At 46.6% G+C, this 24,859-nt stretch overlaps 1 protein-coding gene across 1 annotated transcript in view; it reads right to left on the bottom strand.

The window, feature by feature from the left end:
* Positions 1 to 10,777: 10,777 nt before the first annotated feature.
* TRPM8 (transient receptor potential cation channel subfamily M member 8) overlaps positions 10,778 to 24,859 on the bottom strand; it is a 96,422-nt gene continuing 82,340 nt past the window's right edge. The window contains exons 23-25 of the mRNA XM_088467771.1: positions 22,417 to 22,450; positions 16,814 to 16,891; positions 10,778 to 11,460 (exon numbers count right to left, since the gene is read on the bottom strand). Coding sequence (XP_088323897.1) covers positions 16,841 to 16,891; positions 22,417 to 22,450 — 85 coding nt within the window. The 3' untranslated portion in view covers positions 10,778 to 11,460; positions 16,814 to 16,840. The remainder of the gene's footprint in view (positions 11,461 to 16,813; positions 16,892 to 22,416; positions 22,451 to 24,859) is intronic.

Genomic DNA, 24,859 nt, shown 5'->3' with positions numbered 1-24,859 from the left:
GTGCGGGGGAGCGATCACACTGATCGCGCCCCCCTGGCTTTGCGTCGGGCTGAGGGGGCTCAGAGCACCCCCATTCCCGGCGCAAAGCGCTGCTTAGCGGCGCTCCAAATCTTTTTTATTTGTTTTTTTTCGGCAAGGGGCGTGGCCACGCCTCCCGAGATTAGGCCATGCCCCCTATTACCGGGGCCCGCCTTGGCTCTTGGCGGCCCTGCACTTAACCACAGATATGTGGACAAGTGGAACAGGGCAAACGCAAGATTACATGACTGTAACAGCCCACTGGGTGGGTGTATTGCCTTCAGCGGCACCAACAGCAGCAGCAGCATCTAAGAAACAGCAGCTCATTGAGAGGCAGGCTACTCTGTGTATCACCAGTTTCACTAAGAGGCATACCGCTGACAACCTCTTCGAAAAACTCGGGGAAGTCATTGCAAAATGGCTTACCCCGCTTGGATTCTCCTCGGGATTTGTGATTTCTGACAACGCCACCAATATTGTGAGAGCATTACAGCAGGGTGAACTCCAACACGTCCCATAATCAACTTGGTGGTACAATTTTTTTTTTTAAATGACAGGGCCATGCAGGAGATGCTCTCTGTGGCCCACAAAATTTCTGGACATTTTTGCCATCTAGCTGGTGCATGTAGAAGATTGCAGCACCTGCAAGAAATGTTGAATGAGGTAGTTCTAAGGTAGAACTCCTGCCTTTATATGCTTCAGCAGATGGAGGAACAGCAAAAAGCCATCCAAAGCCATCCAAACGAACTATGACATAGGAAGACGAGGGGGAATGTACCTTACTCAAGCTTAGTGGAAAATACTTTCCATGTTGTGCAAAATGCTGAAATCCTTCAAAGTAGTCACCTGTGAAATACGTTCAGACACTGCCAGCTTGAGTTAGGTAATTCCCCTAATTAGTCTGTTGGAAAATCAGCTTGAGAAACTGAAGGAGGAGCTGAAACAAAGCGATTTAGCTAAGTATGTCGGACTTGTAGGTCAAGTCTTTTATTCGCTTCGCCAGGATCCAAGGGTTTCAGTGCCGGTATTCAGACCATCGGCATCCCGCACGCCGGGATGCCAACTACATCCCCCTGTTTACAATATACAACATAAGGGTGGGTGGAAGGGCCCAAGGACAATTCCATCTTATACCTCTTTTCTTTGCATTATGTGCTGTTTGGGGCATTGCTACCTGACATTTTTAATTCTATAGTTTATTAAACTGCCATCCTGTCTGCCACTGCAGTTCCATGTTGGAAGATGAACTGCCACATGTTAGTGCCACCCACGTCTGTCGCTTAGCTTATTCAGCCAGCTAGCTCGATGCAACCTTTTGGCCTAAACTGGATGAAATCAATATTGTGAGGTGGTCAAAATTGACTGGAAATGACTATGTGATTTCAGCTGATCTTTTAGAAAAAATACAGATCCAAAACCAAAACACGCAAGGGTGGTTTTGTAAAACCAAAACCTTGAAGGAGATACAGAATCAAAACCAAAACACGGGGGTCTGCGCACATCCCTAATAGCAATGTATATTATCCATGTTCTTCTCCTGCATTGTAGTGTACTGTACTATAAGTCACTGGTCACTTGTTTATGTACTTTGTTAGGCACTGCGGAACACTTGTGGCGCTACATAAATAAATTATAATAATAATAAAGTACTACTGAGCTTTCCCAGGCACCTCTTTACTTGATGTATGGTTACCATGCAATCCTTCCCAAAATGTGAGTAGAGCTGAACCAGGGTGTCGGATACAAATATTCTCTAAGCACAGAGGCCTATTTATTAATGCATTCTGCCTTTAAAATTAGAGATGAGAGGGTTTGGTTTCCTAGAAACCGAACCCACTGAACTTACCGATTACAAGTAAATCTGAGCCGTGGCTCAGGTTTTCCTGCCAAGCTCAGATTCCAAAATGTTGGCAAACCGCCATCTTCCCGGCGTTGGATCTAGCGTGTTTTGGATGCAATATAAGTCCCTCCACTGATGATTCAGGTACCATTTCACACTGGAGATTCGACGAATAGGTTGTAGGCAGACAGGGCTCTTAGTTGTTGAACTTGTTGTGATTGTAAAAGCTACAAACAGTGAAAGTGGCACAGAAACAGACAAATCTCAGGTGCACAACTCCAAATTATTAATAATATATATAAATGCAATAAAATTTTGCAATCAATAGAGGTTTTTAGCATAATCATGGCTAAGGTTATGGGCCCACCCACCATATCCAGGTAACCTCTTTCGGGTGGGTCCCTAACATACTAGGGTTCAAATCCAGAGCGCAGGACCCTCAAAACTGGCCCAGCCAAGCCGCCCCAGGGCACCACCATAGTAAGAAAAGTGCAGTGTAAAGAGATAGTTAGGAGCAGCTGCAGCTGCATATAAAGAATGAAAATAAAAAAGTGAAGTACATATATATTAAACACACATAGTGTGTAACAGTGAAAGTGGTCAGCAGCAGCTAAATAATTACTGCACACAGTGTCAGAGGCTTCATTTACCTGAGTGACACCTGGTGCGTCGCGCTCTCGAAAGGGGGCGTAGCTTTGCGGAAAGGGAGTGGCCGCGACCCACAAAGCCATGTCCCCTTGTGTGTGCCGATCTTAGGGGCATTACCGCCTCCCGTTCTCTGCACACGGTCGGCTTAGTCAGCGCTCCTGCAGCTGCTGGGGCAGCCCACATCCTCTCCCCTGCCTCTCTCTGTGTCCTGGCTTCACGGTGACACAATCCGATGGGGTGACACCAAAATAGCACAGCAGCTCTGCTATTTTGGTGTCCCCCCCTCGGATGGTGTCACCCAGTGTAGCCCTCACCCCCCTAGTGACGCCAGTGCACAGTGTACCTAAAGTCTGTAAAGGCAGGGGCACTGTGTCTTTGGACTCAGGGAGGGAGCAATGTGTTCAAGGGGCAGTAGGCACTGATTCAGACCCGCTCACGAGCACTGTGCGCTCGCAAGCGGGTCGATGGTGGCCCAGTGCACATGCGCACGACAGAGCAGGCTCCGTCGTGTGCATGCGCGAGACCCGGGTAGCGACGGGCAAACCGTCGCTCCGGGTCTCGTACCTAAGGGTCGTGCTGTCGATGTTGAGTGACAGCACGCCCTCTTTGGTGGGCGGGCCGGGGGCATGGCTGCCCAGACGGAGGCGTTCCCATGAGAATGCCTATCGTCTGGGGCCGGTCCCACTGACATCACAAGTGATGTCAGTGGGAGTGCTTTCGGCTCTGTTAGAGCCGAAAGCACTCTTGGGCTTGCGGCAACGAGACCCTACCACAAGGGTCTCATCGCAAGCCTGATGGTCGGGATGGTATTGACCATTGCGACTATCTTCCTGGCCGCTCGCTATAGCTGTGGGTGGTCACCCACAGCCATGCAAGCGGCCAGGAGGCCGCTCAAAAAAACCAGAGGGCCGGCCCTGATGCAGAGCGAGCGCTCTGTCAGACCGTCCGGCTCTGAATCAGACCCTGAGTCTCTGTGTAATTAAAAATGTCATTAGGAGCAATTTGGGATAATTTGTTAAAAAAAAAAAAAAGACTATTTTTTTTTACATTTTTTTAAACTTTTGTGTTTGTTCAAGGCCAAGCATTGGCATTGTGTTAAAAAAGGGAAAAATATATATTTTTTTGTGTAAAACCAGGACAGGCGGTGGTACTGTGTATAACAACAGTAACGGTCAGTGGGTGCTGTGTAACCGCGTTAATTGTAGTACTGTGACTCGTGGTTTTGTGGTCATTTGTTAAAAAAGATAGAAAGAAAAAACCACACTGATGCGGTAACAATCCATAGGACGGTGGAGGATTATTTTAATGACAGTGTACAAATAAGCATGTCAGACAGTCTTTTTGACTACTGGGAGGAAACAAAAGGCACTTTGGAGGCCCTTGTACAAACTCACTAAGGTTTACTTAAGCTGTCCACCCTCCAGTGTGTACTCGGAAAGTTTTAAACACAGCCGGGAACCTTGTGAGCGACCAGCGTAGGAGGCTACTTTCTCAAGATGATGTTCATAAAAATGAACTACAAATTCCACGAGGAAGACCTTTCATGCCAGTTACGTCAAAGTACAGAGGGCCTGATTCAGAGCCGGACGCTCTGACCAGAGTGCTCGCTCTGAATCAGGGCCCTCCTCCATTAAAATGGAGCGTCCTCCTGGACGCTCGTATAGCTGTGGGTGACCACCCACAGCATATACGAGCGTCCAAAAAGATGATCGGACTATTTTTAAACTTTACTGTATTCTGCTGGGAGAATACAGTGTCAGAGCAGCAGACAAAGCCGGAGGAGGGACGAGGGAGCGAGCCGGAGGAGGACCTGCTCAGCTGAAAGCAGGTAAGTGTAACCTGCTATACGCCACCTGAGAGTGGCGTACAGTAACACCATCAAATTCCGAAAAAATATTTTCGGAATTTCATGAATAGTCTAATTCTACATCCCCATACTAATGTACTAATGTATGGGGAGTGTGGAAAATAATGCAGGCGGACTTAACCAGGAGATATCAGTGATATCTCCTGTGTTAATGAATAGTAAAATAACGGTAATTAAGGAAGATGTCCTTAAAACCGTTATTTTAGTGTTGATGAATAGGCCCCATAATCTTATGATCGTACTTTTATCAGGGTTGCCTACCCTCCCGATTCGGGCGGGAGCCTCCCGATAAACGGGTGCAGCTCCCGCCCCCCGGAAAGGCAGGCAAGCCTCCCGCCTGCCGCCGATCCCCCGAACCCCCCTCCCCATTACCTGATAAACCCCCGCAGCGGGGGGGCCGCTGACGCGATTCGCGTAATTTTGGCCCCGCCCCCTGCTTCGCAGTACCTTTTTTCTGCATTGTGTGGCGGGGGCGGGGCTAAAATGATGCGACCGCGTGGCCCCGCCCCCTGTCACGCCCGCAAACCAACCTCAGCTTGTTTGGACCACCCCTTTTGCTGGCCACACCCCATGTTCTGCCGATCTGGCTGCTCCCTCCCGGAAGGAGCAGCCAGATTGTCGGCAAGTATGACTTTTATTAATTTACTATTTGAGCTGTATGGTTCTCTTAGTGATTCTATTCTGTTCGGATTTTGTATTTTAATACAATGATTACTGTGCATACATTATTTGGTCACTGGGTATCATTAACCATTAATCATTAATGCTACTATTTAGTGAACTGGGTTCTGTTGTTTTTATTGGTCCTTTATGCTGGGGAGCCCATCATGTTTTTGGTGGTCGTAAGGATTCATTGCTCCCATTACCCTCAGCTTAGTTGGGCTATTAGGGTAATTGTTTCACTGGGTGGGTTGTGTTAGTTTTCTTTTTGGAGTTTTTAGTGTTTAGGGATATAAGTATGCCTTGGTTGGGTTGGAATACAGGGAGGGGGGAATCTAGGAGGGTTATGTTCTTTTCTGTAATTTTTGTTCATTGTGATGTGATGTACTGCACAACCGTATCTTCTGTACTTATGTTCTATTCTTTTTCACTTTCTACGTATGACATTGACCTGGAATGTGAGAGGTATTAATGACAGGATAAAGCGCTCCCTGGTTCTCAAACTGTTGAGACAATATGGTTCAGAGATTACCTGTCTCACAGAAGCGCAATTTGGTGGGTGGGAAACTTCTGTTGCTTAAGAGACCATGGGTGGGATGGGCGTTCCATGTAGAGATGTGCACTGACCCCCGTGTTTTGGTTTCGGATCTGCATTAACTTTTGTGTTGTGGTTCTTGTTTTTCAAAACCACCCTCGCATGTTTTGGTTCTGTATTTTTTTTTTTTTTCATAAAATGATAAAAATGACTAAAATCACATAATTTGGGTCTGTTTTTGTTCCTACGGTATTATTAACCTTAATAACATTAGTTTCCAGTCATTTCCAGTGAATTTTGATCAGCTCACAGCTCACAATATTGTTTTCACTACTTTTCACCAATATAGGCAAAAGGCTGCAGCGAGCTGGCTGGCTAAAGTAAGTGAGAGCAGCGCCACAAACACACGGCAGTTTAAAAGAATATGACACACAGTAGATGTATAACTGAAGTCCTGCACTATAAAAAAAAACAATGCTTTGCTAACTGCCTGTACTGTAAATCTACAGTAGCTCGGCCAATATTAAACTAAGGGGACTGGATGGAGTGGACAGATAGGTCAACTCAGCACTGGCATGGATAGACACAGTGGACACCTCAGCCACTGGAGTTGATGGACAGAGCACAGCAGCAGCCACTGAGAGTGTAGGGGCAGTGGACACAGCACAGCAGCAGCCACTGAGAGTGTATGGACAGTGGCACAGCACAGCAGCCACTGAGAGTAGATGGGCAGAGGGCACAGCACAGCAGCAGCAGCCACTGAGAATGTATGGGCAGTGGACACAGCACAACAGCAGCCACTGAGAGTGTATGGACAGTGGCACAGCACAGCAGCCACTGAGATTAGATGGGCAGTGGACACAGCACAGCAGCAGCAGCCACTGAGAGTGTATGGGCAGTGGACACAGCACAACAGCAGCCACTGAGAGTGTATGGGCAGTGGATACAGCACAGCAGCAGCCACTGAGAGTGTATGGACAGTGGATACAGCACAGCAGCAGCCACTGAGAGTGTAGGGGCAGTGGACACAGCACAGCAGCAGCCACTGAGAGTATGGACAGTGGCACAGCACAGCAGCCACTGAGATTAGATGGGCAGTGGACACAGCACAGCAGCAGCAGCCACTGAGAATGTATGGACAGTGGACACAGCACAGCAGCCACTGAGAGAAGATGGGTAGTGGACACAGCACAGCAGCCACTGAGAGTAGATGGGCAGTGGACATAGCACAGCAGCCAATGAGAGTGTATGGACAGTGGACACAGCACAGCAGCCACTGAGAGTAGATGGGCAGTGGACACAGCACAGCAGCCACTGAGAGTGTATGGACAGTGGACACAGCACAACAGCAGCCACTGAGAGTGTATGGACAGTGGACACAGCATAGCAGCCACTGAGAGTAGATGGGCAGTGGACACAGCACAACAGCAGCCACTGAGAGTGTATGGACAGTGGACACAGCATAGCAGCCACTGAGAGTAGATGGGCAGTGGACACAGCACAGCAGCCACTGAGAGTAGATGGGCAGTAGACACAGCACAGCATAGCAGCCACTGAGAGTAGATGGGCAGAGGACACAGCATAGCAGCAGCCACTGAGAGTGTATGGACAGTGGACACAGCACAACAGCAGCCACTGAGAGTGTATGGACAGTTGACACAGCACAACAGCAGCCACTGAGAGTGTATGGGCAGTGGATACAGCACAGCAGCAGCCACTGAGAGTGTAGGGGCAGTGGACACAGCACAGCAGCAGCCACTGAGAGTGTATGGACAGTGGCACAGCACAGCAGCCACTGAGAGTAGATGGGCAGAGGACACAGCACAGCAGCAGCAGCCACTGAGAGTGTATGGGCAGTGGACACAGCACAACAGCAGCCACTGAGAGTGTATGGACAGTGGCACAGCACAGCAGCCACTGAGATTAGATGGGCAGTGGACACAGCACAGCAGCCACTGAGAGTGTATGGACAGTGGACACAGCGCAGCAGCCACTGAGAGTGTATGGGCAGTGGACACAGCACAACAGCAGCCACTGAGAGTGTATGGGCAGTGGATACAGCACAGCAGCAGCCACTGAGAGTGTATGGACAGTGGATACAGCACAGCAGCAGCCACTGAGAGTGTAGGGGCAGTGGACACAGCACAGCAGCAGCCACTGAGAGTGTATGGACAGTGGCACAGCACAGCAGCCACTGAGATTAGATGGGCAGTGGACACAGCACAGCAGCAGCAGCCACTGAGAATGTATGGACAGTGGACACAGCACAGCAGCCACTGAGAGAAGATGGGTAGTGGACACAGCACAGCAGCCACTGAGAGTAGATGGGCAGTGGACATAGCACAGCAGCCAATGAGAGTGTATGGACAGTGGACACAGCAAAGCAGCCACTGAGAGTAGATGGGCAGTGGACACAGCACAGCAGCCACTGAGAGTGTATGGACAGTGGACACAGCACAACAGCAGCCACTGAGAGTGTATGGACAGTGGACACAGCATAGCAGCCACTGAGAGTAGATGGGCAGTGGACACAGCACAACAGCAGCCACTGAGAGTGTATGGACAGTGGACACAGCATAGCAGCCACTGAGAGTAGATGGGCAGTGGACACAGCACAGCAGCCACTGAGAGTAGATGGGCAGTAGACACAGCACAGCATAGCAGCCACTGAGAGTAGATGGGCAGAGGACACAGCATAGCAGCAGCCACTGAGAGTGTATGGGCAGTGGATACAGCACAGCAGCAGCCACTGAGAGTGTATGGACAGTGGATACAGCACAGCAGCAGCCACTGAGAGTGTAGGGGCAGTGGACACAGCACAGCAGCAGCCACTGAGAGTGTATGGACAGTGGCACAGCAGCCACTGAGATTAGATGGGCAGTGGACATAGCACAGCAGCAGCAGCCACTGAGAGTGTATGGACAGTGGACACAGCACAGCAGCCACTGAGAGTAGATGGGCAGTGGACACAGCACAACAGCAGCAGCCACTGAGAGTGTATGGACAGTGGACACAGCACAGCAGCCACTGAGAGTGTATGGGCAGTGGACACAGCACAACAGCAGCCACTGAGAGTGTATGGACAGTGGACACAGCATAGCAGCCACTGAGAGTAGATGGGCAGTGGACACAGCACAACAGCAGCCACTGAGAGTGTATGGACAGTGGACACAGCATAGCAGCCACTGAGAGTAGATGGGCAGTGGACACAGCACAACAGCAGCCACTGAGAGTGTATGGACAGTGGACACAGCATAGCAGCCACTGAGAGTAGATGGGCAGTGGACACAGCACAGCAGCCACTGAGAGTAGATGGGCAGTGGACACAGCACAACAGCAGCCACTGAGAGTGTATGGACAGTGGACACAGCATAGCAGCCACTGAGAGTAGATGGGCAGTGGACACAGCACAGCAGCCACTCAGAGTAGATGGGCAGTGGACACAGCACAGCAGCCACTGAGAGTAGATGGGCAGTAGACACAGCATAGCAGCCACTGAGAGTAGATAGGCAGTGGACACAGCACAACAGCAGCCACTGAGAGTGTATGGACAGTGGACACAGCATAGCAGCCACTGAGAGTAGATGGGCAGTGGACACAGCACAGCAGCCACTGAGAGTAGATGGGCAGTAGACACAGCACAGCATAGCAGCCACTGAGAGTAGATGGGCAGTGGACACAGCACAACAGCAGCCTCTGAGAGTGTATGGACAGTGGAGACAGCATAGCAGCCACTGAGAGTAGATGGGCAGTGGACACAGCACAACAGCAGCCACTGAGAGTGTATGGACAGTTGACACAGCATAGCAGCCACTGAGAGTAGATGGGCAGTGGACACAGCACAGATGCCACTGAGAGTAGATGGGCAGTGGACACAGCACAACAGCAGCCACTGAGAGTGTATGGACAGTGGACACAGCATAGCAGCCACTGAGAGTAGATGGGCAGTGGACACAGCACAGCAGCCACTCAGAGTAGATGGGCAGTGGACACAGCACAGCAGCCACTGAGAGTAGATGGGCAGTAGACACAGCATAGCAGCCACTGAGAGTAGATGGGCAGTAGACACAGCACAGCATAGCAGCCACTGAGAGTAGATGGGCAGTGGACACAGCACAACAGCAGCCTCTGAGAGTGTATGGACAGTGGAGACAGCATAGCAGCCACTGAGAGTAGATGGGCAGATGACACAGTATAGCAGCAGCAGCCACTGAGAGTGTATGGACAGTGGACACAGCACAGCAGCCACTGAGAGTGGGTGGACAGTGGACACAGCATAGCAGCAGCAGCCACTGAGAGTGGGTGGACAGTGGACACAGCATAGCAGCCACTGAGAGTAGATGGGCAGTGGACACAGCATAGCAGCCACTGAGAGTAGATGGGCAGTGGACACAGCACAGCAGCCACTGAGAGTGGGTGGACAGTGGACACAGCTTAGCAGCCACTGAGAGTGGGTGGACAGTGGATACAGCACAGCAGCAGCTGTTGCACATGAAATTGATCAGTGCAGTGGTTCTCAAACTTGGTCCTCAGGACCCCACACATTTTTCAGGTCTCCTGGCAGGTGCACAGGTGTATTTATTACTCACTGAGCTAATTATGTCACTTGTGATTCTGTAAGGAGACCTGGAAAACACGCAGTGTATGGGGTCCTGAGGACCAAGTCTGAGAACCTGTAGATCAAACATTGTGGCACACAGTCAGAGGATTCCCATTGGACTCAGACATGGTAATGTAAAAGGGGTCAAGGTGTTTCTAATTATTTAATTAATTTAATATTTTAAAGGATGATACTACCACCCACTCAATAAAAAATGAACGATTGTGCTACCGTAATACAGTGTTCTCCAAAGCCGTACATCATGCCGTACATCGCCGAGATTTGAATCTCCCCTGATTTGTTTCCCAATATAGTTGTTGTTTTAGTGCACTGACCCAGAAGATGAGATGACCATAAATTGCACTCGAAGGGACCCTGGAATATAACGGCTGTCCTCTCATATCAAGGCCATTCTCCAGGTTCACAGATTTGTCCTATTCTGCAATGGTGCCTGATGATTATTGTATAGGAAGGATAGGGTGTAGCTGTAATTAGTTCAATTGTTTTCATTTCTCTTTTTTTGTTTCGCATTAGGAATAATCAATATCGAATTCTAGATGCATAGAAATAGACAATTGTCTGTTTGAATTACATTTATTGATTAATGTTACAAGAGACAAACGTGACATCACAAACAACATGAAAAAGACCTAAAGCACTGCAATAATATTGTATATGTCAGGGGACTCTTATTGAAGGCATAAATAACACTAGGCAGGTCCCGACGTGACAGCAATGGGCAGGCTATATTACATTGACAGATAAATGCTATACATGTAAAATAAAAAGTGATGTAAACATATGACAGCTGTCTATCATTGTGTGTGATGAGCTGGCATCGTTACTCCCATTGCACATTCTGTTCCTGGGAAAACCCATGTACTGTAACCATCCATCACCCTGGTCACACCTTATAGGTCTCTCTTGTAAGGCGATAAGCAAGTCCTTGATGTTTTTAATAAATTCCAGTAAAATTGAATTAAATTGATTTTGGGCAACAATCGTTGTTCATAACTCCTCGGACAGTACTTCATAGTTTTTTACATTATAAATAGGAGTTTTGGATATAGGTTAATAGCTGCTTACCAGTCACCTATCCCATATTATTACTGGACACAGAAATGTTTAGGCTATGTAATAAAAGAGAGGTATAGCACGGTGCTGAGTATAAACTTCAGGTAATAGAGGACAAGGCAACAAGAGCATCCAGAGATGGGGTCAGTTTCTGAGAACACTCTGCCCACTTCTTCTGGAGAACCTGCATCCTGGAACGATTGGAACAATGAGGATTCCTGGATAGAAAGTGGGAGGGTAAGCAGAGAGAGGATGAAGAGTCATGTGGAGGGATAAAGAGAAGGTTAATGTTTAGAGGAGTCACTTGTCTCTGTGCAGTTCCTTAGACGGACTTTGGGCCCGATTCAGCAGCGATCATAACTGTGATTACGCACGCAATCGGCTGATTGTTGCATTCTGCGCATGTGAGTGCGCGAACACTCCACTGCGATAAGGACTGCGATAGTAGTATCTACGCTACGCAGATAAATCATAGAGTGATTGAAAGGAAGTAACATTTGGGGGTGGGGGTTGGCAAAACGCAGGCGTGCCAGTGCGTTTGAACGCCATTGCAGGGGCGTGCATAAATTATCCACTGCGATGGCATACGCAGCTTGTGTACTCACTGCGTGCGATCCGTACTGAATCGGGTCCCATATCCATAGCTGCCAACTTTGTGGGACTCCCCTCTTGGAGATCCTAGAGGGGGAGATCCCAGGGGCAACTGTGGAAGGAATAACATCATACATTGCATCCTCATGGCCCTGTCTTAGCTGCAAAATGACACAATTTGCCGCATTTTGTAACGAGAGGCAGAGCCAAGATTACACAATCAAAGCGAAATGCGTCAGAAAAGCCCCACCCACTTTACTGCAGAAGCGGACGGGATGCGTGAGGGGTGTCTACTCTCCTAGGAATCCAGGAGTGCTCCCTTAAAATCAAGGGGTCTATTTACTAAGCAGTGTTAGGAGACAGAGTGAAAAGTGATAAGGTGCCAGCCAATCAGCTCCCAACTGCCATCTCACAGGCTGTGTTTGAAAAATGACAGTTGGGAGCTGATTGGCTGGCACCTTATTACTTTTCACTCTGTCTCCTAACACTGCTTAGTAAATAGACCCCCAAGAGTCTCACGGACATTCCGAAAGAGTAAGTATGACTAAATCACTTATAGATTTTGCTCTTTTGCAGCAAATAACATAAATACAGGAAATCAGATAACTAGATTATTGCGCGGTGGCCATGTTCCTGTCGTTTGCGCATGCGCAGTACAGGGAAAATCGCTGTCGTGGCCATTTTCCCGGTGATCTGTGCATACACTATAGACTCTGGGCACACTCTAGTGCCCAGAGTCTATAACTCCGGCGCTGGCCGCGCACAGCTTAGTGCGCTGCCGGACGGAGAGGAGGGGGCCCGTGTCGGAGACTGCACACGGGCCCCCTCCTCTCTAGAAACGCCCCTGCTCCTACCTGATGTTATATACATATATACAGCCCTGCCCCCTTCCTGAAACAGTCAACAGTCTGAAATGTGAAATCTCTTTTTTACACCACTTTATTTTGTGCCAGTGAAAGAGTGGAAGTCAGATATAAAGCTCTGTGAATTGCTAGACAAAGTGTTCTTTAATAATAACAAAACATGGAAATTGGTACGGAGGGGGTGACTTTTTTTTTTGTGGGCTGCAGGTCTTAGTTATATTTTAGTATGCATGCGTGTCTTTTTCTCTGTGTACATTGAACCAGTGATTCCTTACCACTTGGCGCCCAGTGCTTGGGGTTGGAGTGAGCAAACAGACCAGGACAGTAGTGTGCAGAAGGCACCAAAGTACAGTAAGAGCAAATTGCAATTAAAATGACTGGTGGAAAGTCTGAAATGTAGCTGTATGGAGAGGTCTGACTTGGTGGAAGTTGTACGTCGATGATGATGACTGCGTCTGATTGGTGGCACACGTTTAAAATGCACCCATTTATGCAAACAATGTAAAACTACTGATACAGGGTCTTCAGTGTCACTTTAAACTGCACTGAGCACTAGTTTTACAGAAATTAAAACCTCTTCATACTCAGCCAAGGAAGCAAAAGCCTGCATATATATTATACAGTGCTGTTATAAAAAGAAAACAAAAAAAACATTATTGGATTGGTGTTATGAGTAAGCAGCTGCTTGTCATGCAACATAAATGAACTGTTATTTTCCAGAAAGAATGAGAAATGTCAGTGTAAAATATAAGCCTCATGCGGTTGAGCCCAAGAAAAAAAACCCTTTTAGTTTGTGTGCGGGAACTTGTGATGAGTGACAGAAGAATAGATTAGGTTAGTAGAATCATGGTAGTGATCAGTGCAATGCCTGCCATGGTACTTACCTGGTGTAGAGGGTTGCCTCCTTCCCAAATCCCCTCTCATATATACATATTGCCCTTTTAGCTATGCTCCCTTCACGTGATCACTAGGATCCCAAAGTTTTTACAGGCTGGCACACATTTGGTTTAGAGCCCACATCCAAAATGTGATACCATTTGTAATGTAATTTGTGAACAGAGCACAACTGTACGGTATGTACAATAGTGTTAGAGAATAAAGATGTGACTGTACTAACTACCACACACAAGTTATAACTAGGACGCAACCAATGTTGTGACTGGCAAAACACATTCACTCCGGTTGGCACACAAAACAATGTTGTGACCAAACAAAGCATATGGTGTATGCCAAACTTGCTGGCATTTCGACTTTCCCCTGTGGGAGAGTTCCCGGAGAGGAGATGCGGCGGCTGGCCGCTGCGGTGGGTAAGGTGGGCTGTGGTATTATGACCCCGCCTCCTGCGACTCAATGTTGCAAATCACAGCATTATGGGCGAGGCTACGCTGATATGATTCACTGAAAAGCGCTTCATCACAACACCCATTTTGCAGTGAGGTAGACAGGATCTGGGAAGGTGATTTGCTCACGCAAGAGAATAAGGGACTCCCTAAAATGTGTGAATCTCTGGAGATTCAGGTATGCTGTAACATTCCTCCCAACATGACCCTCTCCAGGAGGGACACAATGCTCTGGTCCTGGACTTCCCTGGTAAGAGGTGGGGCTGCAGCTTAGTTCAAAATTCAAATAGGGGAGTCACACCAACTGTAATTTCACACGCTGCCAAACATCACTGGCTGGGACTCACTGGCAGTTGGTGTGACTCCCCTATTTGAATTTTGGACTGTACTGCAGCCCCACCTCTGGAGCCTCCACCAATCATAAATTACCAGGGAAGTCCAGGACCAGAGCACTGTGGACCTCATTCAGAGCCGGTCGCACAGAGCGTGCGGTCGGTCTGAATGAGGGGAGGACCTCTTCAATTTTCAAGACATCCTCCTTTGCGGTGGTAAGGCTGTGGGTTAACACCCACAGCCTTACGACCGCCTAAGGTGATGGTCACGATGGTCAAGACCATCGCGACCATCGGGGCTTACGACGAGACCCTAGGGTAGGGTCTCCCTTGTCGTAAGCCCCGGAGAGCTTTCGGCTCTGTCTGAGCCGGAAGCTCTCCACTGACGTCACTAGTGAGGTCAGTGGGGCCGCCCCCAAACGGTAGGCGTTCCCATGGGAACTCCCCCGTTTGGGCTGCCACCCCCCCGGCCCACCTTCCAAACAGGGCGAGCTGTCAATCAACTTCGACAGCTCGCCCCCTTTGGATCGAGACCCGCTACGACCGGCGCTGTTGGTCGTAGCGGGTCTCACGCATGCGCACGACGGCGCCGTCGTGCGCATGCTCTGTGGGGGGCCATCGACCCGGTCCGAGCGCATCGGCGCTAACGACCGGGTCTGAATGACCCCCTGTGTCCCTCCTGGAGAGGGTCATGTTGGGAGGTATGCTATAATCCCTTATTTAGTTTACTGTCTGATTTATTTGCTCCAAACAACTATCCTCTAGGTAGGGCCGTAACTAGGGTAGTGCGACCTGTGCCATGGCACAGGGCACTGCCGGCCAGAGTGCGCTGTTTGGGCCTGTCGATTTTCTGTTTATTATCATTCTCACTTAAATATTCCCCTTATTTTATCCCCAGCATCTTCTAACCTCCCCTATCTCTACCCTGGCCCATGAGGCCAAGACCCTTTTTTGGGTGCGTTATGTTCCTATTTTAAAAATAGGGAGGCACCAATGTTCTTTCTGGCACAGGGCACCAAAAAGTCTAGTTACGGCTCTGCCTCTAGGCCAGCGTTTCCCAACCTCGGCCCACAATGCACACTAATAGTCCAGGTTTTAAGGATCTCCATGCTTGAGCACAGATGGTTAAATCAAAATAACGGATGCACTAATGAAATAACCTGTGCTCAATTATGGACTGTTAGTGTGCCTTGAGGACCGAGGTTGGGAGACACTGCTCTAGGCCCTTATTCCTGGCTCAAGCAACCAACTTCCAAATGACATTCTTGCTTTTGTCTCATCATGCTGCCCACAGTCATTAGGATCAATTCTTTCCCATACATAGCACTTTCCTGCAGCATGACCCTTAGGGGTATATTTACTAAAGTGAGAGTTTTTAGAAGTTCAGATGTTGCCCATAGCGACCAATCAGATTCTATTTAACATTTAACTAGCACCTTCTAGAGCACAGGTTCTCAGGACCCCAAACAGTGCATGTTGTCCAGGTCTCCTCGCAGAATCAAAAGTGAAATTAGCTCCACCTGTGGATCTTTTAAAATATGTCAGTGAGTAATGAATACAACTGTGCACCTGCTGGGTGACCTGGAAAATGTGACCTGTGTGGGGTCCTGAGGACCGAGTTTTGAGAACCACTGTTCTGGAAAAGTGGTTCTCAAACTCGGTCCTCAGGACCCCACACAGTTCACTTTTTCCAGGTCACCCAGCAGGTGCACAGTTGTATTCATTACTCACTGACATATTTTAAAAGGTCAACAGGTACAGCTAATTATTTCACTAGTAATTATGTGAGGAGACCTGCAAAACATGCACTGTTTGGGGGTCCTGAGGACCGAGTTTGAGAACCTGTGTTCTAGAAGATAATAGCTAGAATCTGATTAGTTGCTATGGGCAACATCTCCACTTTAGTAAATATACCGCTTAGGAGGTATATTTACTAAAGACCGATTATTCAAATCCATTGATTCTCAGCAGTTTTGAGGGATATTTTGTGTGTATTACTATTGCCCTTTTAAATCCAAACTTAGTAAATATACCCTTTAATATAAAAAATACCCCTGACTAATGCACATAACCTCGGGACAATTAAGTACTTTTGCGCAGGGCCATAATAAGGATTGTATGACCAATGTCACCGTCCCCTCCTATAGAGGCACCTACATAGAAAGGACGCTCCCGATGCCTGAATTCTTGCAACAGCTGATTGTTCTATGGCATCATGACATTACGTGCGCCGGGGGTGGGGGATTTGAGTGTGCTGGCCCATGGCGACTGTGCTATGGGTGGTGCACTTGGCTAAAGACTATGAAGGATGCACTACTATACACTTATACTAATATCTGCAATTATATAGAAAATTAAGGCTTGCTGTGCAACATCTTTAAATGAAAGAAATCAAACTCTGCTTGCAGACACATTAATTTTTATCTTATTGGTAACGTCACTCACCATATAGTATGCCCTGAGCAAAGGACGTCACTTTATCTTGCCACTAATATCTTTCACTAATACCTTCAAGTCGTTTAACTGTGGAGAGACAAGAGCAGAGACCGTTAGGAGAGGATGTAGAGAAGAGAGAGGTATGGAATTGCAAACTGTACTGTGGAGAGACAAGAGCAGAGACCGTTAAGAGAGGATGTAGGGAAGAGAGAAGTATGGAACTGCATACTGTACTGTGGAGAGACAAGAGCAGAGACCGTTTGGAGAGGATGTAGGGAAAAGAGAGGTATGGAATTGCATACTGTACTGTGGAGAGACAAGAGCAGAGACCGTTAGGAGAGGATGTAGGGAAGAGAGAGGTATAGAATTGCATACTGTACTGTGGAGAGACAAGAGCAGAGACCGTTAGGAGAGGATGTAGGGAAGAGAGAGGTATGGAATTGCATACTGTACTGTGGAGAGACAAGAGCAGAGACCATTCGGAGAGGATGTAGGGAAGAGAGAGGTATGGAATTGCATACTGTACTGTGGAGAGACAAGAGCAGAGACCGTTAGGAGAGGATGTAGGGAAGAGAGAGATATGGAATTGCATACTGTGATGAGGGTGAGACAAGAACAGAGACCCTTAGGAGAGGATGTAGGGAACAAAGAGGTAATGGAATTGCATACTGTACTTTGGAGAGACAAGAGCAGAGACCCTTAGGAGAGGATGTAGGGAAGAAAGAGAGGTATGGAACTGCATACTGTACTTTGGAGAGCCAAGAGCAGAGACCGTTAGGAAAGGATGTAGGGAAGAAAGAGAGGTATGGAACTGCATACTGTACTGTGGAGAGACAAGAGCAGAGACCATTAGGAGAGGATGTAGGGAAGATAGAGGTATGGAATTGCATACTGTACTGTGGAGAGACAAGAGCAGAGACAGTTTGGAGAGGATGTAGGGAAAAGAGAGGTATGGAATTGCATACTGTGCTGTGGAGAGACAAGAGCAGAGACTGTTAGGAGAGGATGTAGGGAAGAGAGAGAGGTATGGAATTGCATACTGTGCTGTGGAGAGACAAGAGCAGAGACCGTTAGGAGAGGATATAGGGAACAGAGAGAGGTATGGAATTGCACACTGTACTGTGGAGAGACAAGAGCAGAGACCGTTAGAAGAGGATATAGGGAAGAGAGAGGTATGGAATTGCATACTGAACTGTAGAGAGACAAGAGCAGAGACCGAGAGTATATAGGGAAGAAAGAGGTATGAAATTGCATACTGTACTGTGGAGAGACAAGAGCAGAGACCATTAGGAGAGCATATAGGAAAGAGAGAAGTATGGAATTGCATACTGTACTGTGGAGAATTGCATACTGTACTGTGGAGGGACAAGAGCAGAGACCGTTAGGAGAGGATATAGAGAAGAAAGAGAGGTATGGATTGCATACTGTACTGTGGAGAGACAAGAGCAGAGACCATTAGGAGAGGATGTAGGAAAGAAAGAGAGGTATGGAACTGCATACTGTACTGTGGCGAGACAAGAGCAGAGACCATTAGGAGAGGATGTAAGGAAGAAAGAGAGGTATGGAATTGCATACTGTGTTGTGGAGAGACAAGAGCAGAGACCGTTTGGAGAGGATGTAGGGAAAAGAGAGGTATGGAATTGCATACTGTGCTGTGGAGAGACAAGAGCAGAGACTGTTAGGAGAAGATGTAGGGAAGAGAGAGGTATGGAATTGCATACTGTGTTGTGGAGAGACAAGAGCAGAGACCGTTAGGAGAGGATATAAGGAACAGAGAGAGGTATGGAATTGCACACTGTACTGTGGAGAGACAAGAGTAGAGACCGTTAGAAGAGGATATAGGGAAGAGAGAGGTATGGAATTGCATACTGAACTGTGGAGAGACAAGAGCAGAGACTGATAGGAGAGCATATAGGGAAGAGAGAAGTATGGAATTGCATACTGTACTGTGGAGAATTGCATACTGTACTGTGGAAGGACAAGAGCAGAGACCGTTAGGAGAGGATATAGGGAAGAAAGAGAGGTATGGAATTGCATACTGTACTGTGGAGAGACAAGAGCAGAGACCGTTAGGAGAGGATGTAGGAAAGAGAGAGGTATGGAATTGCATACTGTACTGTGGAGAGACAAGAGCAAAGACCGTTTGGAGAGGATGTAGAGAAGAAAGAGAGGTATGGAATTCATACTTTACTGTGGGACTGACAAGAGCAGAGACCGTTTGGAGAGGATGTAGGGAAGAGAGAGGTATGGAATTGCATTATATACTGTGGAGAGACAAGAGCAGAGACCGTTAGGAGAGGATGTAGGGAAGAAAGAGAGGTATGGAATTGCATTCTGTACTGTGGAGAGACAAGAGCAGAGACCATTAGGAGAGGATATAGGGAAGAAAGAGAGGTATGGAATTGCAATCTGTACTATGGAGTGACAAGAGCAGAGACCGTTAGGAGAGGATGTAGGGAAGAGAGAGGTATGGAATTGCATACTGTACTGTGGAGAGACAAGAGCAGAGACCGTTAGGAGAGGATGAAAGGAAGAAAGAGAGGTATGGAATTGCATAATGTACTGTGGGGCTGACAAGAGCAGAGACTGGTTGGAGAGGATGTAGGGAAGAGAGAGGTATGGAATTGCATACTGTACTGTGGAGAGACAAAAGCAGAGATTGAGAGGATATAGGGAAGAAAGAGAGGTATGGAATTGCATACTGTACTGTGGAGAGACAAGAGCAGAGACCGTTAGGAGAGGATATAGTGAAGAGAGAGGTATGGAATTGCATACTGTACTGTGAAGGGACAAGACCAGAGACCGTTACTGTGGAGAGACAAGAGCAGAGACCGTTAGGTGAGGATATAGGGAAGAGAAAAGAATGGAATTGCATACTGTACTGTAGGAGAGACAAGAGCAGAGACCGTTAGGAGAGGATATATGGAAGAGAGATGTATGGAATTTCATACTGTACTGTGGAGAGACAAGAGCAGAGACAGTTTGGAGAGGATGTAGGGAAGAGAGAAGTATGGAATTGCATACTGTGCTGTGGAGAGACAAGAGCAGAGACCATTAGGAGAGGATGTAGGGAAGAAAAAGAGGTATGGAATTGCATACTGTACTGTGGAGAGACAAAAGCAGGGACCGTTAGGAGAGGATGTAGGGAAGAGAGAGGTATGGAATTGCATACTGTGCTGTGGAGAGACAAGAGAAGAGACCATTAGTAGAGGCTATAGGGAAGAGAGAGGTATGGAATTGCATACTGTACTGTGGAGAGACAAGAGCAGAGACCATTAGGAGAGAATATAGAGAAGAGAGAGGTATGGAATTGCATACTGTACTGTGGAGAGAGAAGAGCAGAGACCGTTAGGAGAGCATGTAGGGAAGAGAGAGAGGTATGGAATTGTGTACTTTACTGTGGAGAGACAAGAGCAGAGACCATTAGGAGAGGATGTAGAGAAGAGAGAGAGGTATGGAGTTGCATACTGTACTGTGGAGAGACAAGAGCAGAGACCATTCGGAGAGGATGTAGGGAAGAGAGAGGTATGGAATTGCATACTGTTCTGTGGAGAGACAATAGCAAAGACCATTAGGAGAGGCTATAGGGAAGAGAGAGGTATGGAATTGCATACTGTACTGTGGAGAGACAAGAGCAGAGACCGTTAGGAGAGAATGTAGGGAAGAGAGAGGTATGGAATTGCATACTGTACTGTGGAGAGACAAGAGCAGAGACCGTAGGAGAGGATATAGGGAAGAGAAAAGAATGGAATTGCATACTGTACTGTAGGAGAGACAAGAGCAGAGACCGTTAGGAGAGGATATAGGGAAGAGAGATGTATGGAATTGCATACTGTAATGTAGGAGAGACAAGAGCAGAGACCGTTAGGAGAGGATATAGGGAAGAGAGATGTATGGAATTTCATACTGTACTGTGGAGAGACAAGAGCAGAGACAGTTTGGAGAGGATGTAGGGAAGAGAGAAGTATGGAATTGCATACTGTGCTGTGGAGAGACAAGAGCAGAGACCATTAGGAGAGGATGTAGGGAAGAAAGAGAGGTATGGAATTGCATACTGTACTGTGGAGAGACAAAAGCAGGGACCGTTAGGAGAGGATGTAGGGAAGAGAGAGGTATGGAATTGCATACTGTGCTGTGGAGAGACAAGAGCAGAGACCATTAGGAGAGGATGTAGGGAAGAAAGAGAGGTATGGAATTGCATACTGTACTGTGGAGAGACAAAAGCAGGGACCGTTAGGAGAGGATGTAGGGAAGAGAGAGGTATGAAATTGCATACTGTGCTGTGGAGAGACAAGAGCAGAGACCATTAGAAGAGGATGTTGGGAAGAGAGAGGTATGGAACTGCATACTGTACTGTGGAGAGACAAGAGCAGAGACCATTAGGAGAGGATGTACGGACGATAAAGGTATGGAATTGCATACTATACTGTGGAGAGACAAGAGAAGAGACCATTAGGAGAGGCTATAAGGAAGAGAGAGGTATGGAATTGCATACTGTACTGTGGAGAGACAAGAACAGAGACTGTTAGGAGAAGATATAGATAAGAGAGAGGTATGGAATTGCATACTGTACTGTGGAGAGACAAGAGCAGAGACCGTTAGGAGAGGATGTAGGGAAGAGAGAGAGGTATGGAATTGTGTATTGTACTGTGGAGAGACAAGAGCAGAGACCGTTAGGAGAGGATGTGGGAAAGTGAGAGAGGTATGGAATTGCATACTGTACTGTGGGGATGATACTACGTTGGTGCATATACCTTCAAAAGCTCAAAAAAGCTGCACATAAAGATACGCAAGGGTGTACATACCACAATATGTGCACCTGCATATGTTTGCAATACTCTGGTGTATGTGATACTTCATTACATCATCATACTACTGTCTGTACAAATAGAGCAACTTTGTGTATATTACTACACATAGGCATATTTATAAAGTCTTTAATGTGTTGAAAGCACACAGGCCCCACACCGTACACCCATGGTATACTTACCTTGTGCCAGCAAGTGGGTCCCTTCTCCTCCATGCTGCCTTCTTCCCAGTGACATCTTCAGTAAGTGATAGCAAAGACCTTAGCACTGTGCCAGAGCCTATGCTCTCTTGTGCGCATGCGCCATCTTCACAGATATCAATAGAAAGATGGCGCCACAGAGGAGGAGGGCCCGCTTGCCAGTACAAAGTAAGATGTTGGTTGAGGAGGGGCACTTCTCAGTGGAAGGGGCCCACTGAACACGGGCCCCCTTGGGCGTTAATATGCCCATTACTACTGTTGTATAGTGGCGGCAAGCATGCTTTCTGCCATGACTGCAGGTGTAAAGGATGCTCTCTTTATTGCTTGATGGCAAAAAGGATGCTCTCTGTATTCTGTGATGTGAATAGAATGCTCTCTGTATTGTGTGGTAGTGAAAAGGATGTTCTCTGTATTGCGTGACAGTGAAAAGGATGCTCCCTGTATTGTGTGGTGGTAACAAATGCACAAAAATGCACTTGTTCATGTGCGAATCTTCTAATTAGTTGAAAATGCATCCAACTCTACATGGTCCCTTTTATAGATATACTGTAGACATGAACGATACACCATGCGTTGGTAAAATGAAACATAGAAATTGTATTACCTTTGCTTCCAACTGCTTAAATCTGTGCTCCGTCCTGCCAGGAAGCAAAGACAATTTGAGACAATAGGCCAGAAACATTTATGTATACTCAAATTCATGTATACATATATTTATAAGGCACTTGATCCTACTCAATTGATAATTCCAATTTTCATTAATCATGAGCCCAACAAAATGGCTGGATGACAGGTGTACTTACTTTAAATACCTAAAATATTTTATGCAATGCCACATTATTATTCATTCAATCAAAGATTTTAAATGTCCAATCTTCTGAACAATTTTGAAAAAAAAAATACAATTTCATCATAGTTAAAAAGTGAAACAGGCAATTGGGAGTAGGGGGAACGTTTACTAAAGTAGCAGTTTTGTATGCGGTTTGCAAAGTACTATATATCATATAGGGGCTTCAGAGCCAAACCATTCAATTTACTATTCTGCAGTTTGGATGCTACAGACCCAAACCACATCCAATGTTTGCATAGTGCCTAAATAGCAAGCCACCATGGTGGTTTCCCTATATCTATTATCAGATCAAATCTGATTTTCTGGAAGATAGATAAGACATCCTGGTGAGTTCAAGGATTATCATCACTTCTTCACTATATGTATATGGGACATTTTTCTAGCATATTTTATTGGTATTTCCTGTTTTGTGTATATGTCGATATGATCTGGTGATTCATTGTTATTGACCATTTTGCTGCTCTGAAGTGTTAGCAGCAAATTTTTGTACACATATTCTGTAACAATCTAGCTTTTCCTTTCTACTCTGGTGTCACAGTCGTGCCCTTATAATATATAACACCCAGAGCTGTAACTAGACTTTTTGGTGCCCTGTGCCAGAAAGAGCATTGGCACTCCCCCCCCCCATTTTTCAAAGGGACATAATGCACCCAAAAAAGGGCCATGACCTCATGGGGAATGGCCAGGGAAGAGATAGGGGAGACCAGGAGATGATGGGGATGAAATTACACTGTACAACAAATTAATACTTTTAATTTGTTTCCTTTCTAAAAATAGTCATACATTACTAATTTGAGGTCAAGAAAAACTAAAATGATTTCAGAATGTTTTCACTAGCTCTATTTTTTGAGCTACACTACATGCACTATACTGTATGTACATTAGTAATATAGTCTTAGTGAAAAGCTATTTTAAAATAATCTGATATTTTCTTGATAAAATTAAAGCAACTGTTATTTATATTCTATCAATCACAAAGAACACAAAACGAAACAAACATACAGCATATGAAACAAACATACAGCGTACGAAACAAACATACAGCATAGGAAAGTACTATGTAATATAGTGGCCTATACATGGGGGTGCTTTCTCTTTGCTTGTCGCTTGTACTCCTCTTCTGGGGCATCTCTTGTCACTGTCCAACAGTAGTGATCACCTCCCCTGATATCTTTGTTCCATTGCTGAAATGTCTTGGTGGGATCGCTCACTATGCTTGTTACTCAGTGCACCACAGTTATCTTGTGTGGGTAATCCCGTGAATCGCATATATTTGAATAGGGGAGGGGACAAATAACTGATTAATTTAATTGGGTCATTAGGCCCCGCCCCCTCTGCGTGGAACGCAGATTGCTGGTAAGATTCTCTCCTTTCTGAACACTTCACTAGGAATACCCCTACATCATCATAAATGGGCTATATCTAAGAACTCAGAGATAACTGAGAGTTTTAAATGTCATATTCATTCTTTGCATGCTGAAATCAATTAGAAGTAACTATTATCACATCGGAAACATTTTCATTGTTGTGCAGTGTAATAGGAAGCTACAAGTGAGAATGATAATAAATAGAAAATGTACAGGCCAAAACAGCGCCCCCTGACCTGCGGTGCCCTGTGCCAAGGCACCTACCGCACTACCCTAGCTACGGCCCTGATAACACCTGCTGAAGGCACCAACTGAGGCTGCAAAAAAAGTTGAAGCTTCCTATCTGTATAATGGCACTTCGTGAGGTAATAGTTTAAAAACTGTAACTTTCTAATTTACCCGAATCCCAAAAGCACCTACCGTGGAACAATAGCTACCTAATAAAACAAGGAGAACACACAGCTGTTGGGATTGGGGAAGATATAGCAACATGGAGGCGAAGATAGTGTACATGCATAGACAGAGTATGATAGTTTTAGCAATTAGGGAACTGAATGTGTATAATGAATGAGATGGATGTATGGAGTGAGAAGGATGTTGGAACCCAGTGGGATTGTTGTGCTGAACGAATGGGAAGATTGTGGGCACTGAGTGGGATGTGTGTGCCACATAACTGCTCAGATCTCAGTTGCATAAACGGCATGTGTGTATTCCAATGAGCACACAATTCTAGTGAAACTCGCCGTTATAAGTACATACGGCGATGCTATTATTTAGCATCGTGCGATTCCTACGCAATAGAAAGAAGTTAAAAGTCCTCACCATGTAAA

Source organism: Taudactylus pleione, unplaced genomic scaffold, assembly GCF_031769625.1.
Source record: "Taudactylus pleione unplaced genomic scaffold, aTauple2 ptg000074l, whole genome shotgun sequence".
NCBI lineage: Eukaryota > Metazoa > Chordata > Amphibia > Anura > Myobatrachidae > Taudactylus > Taudactylus pleione.
The sequence above is the reverse complement of the archived record's forward strand: the minus strand, read 5'-3'. Positions and strand labels throughout refer to the sequence as shown.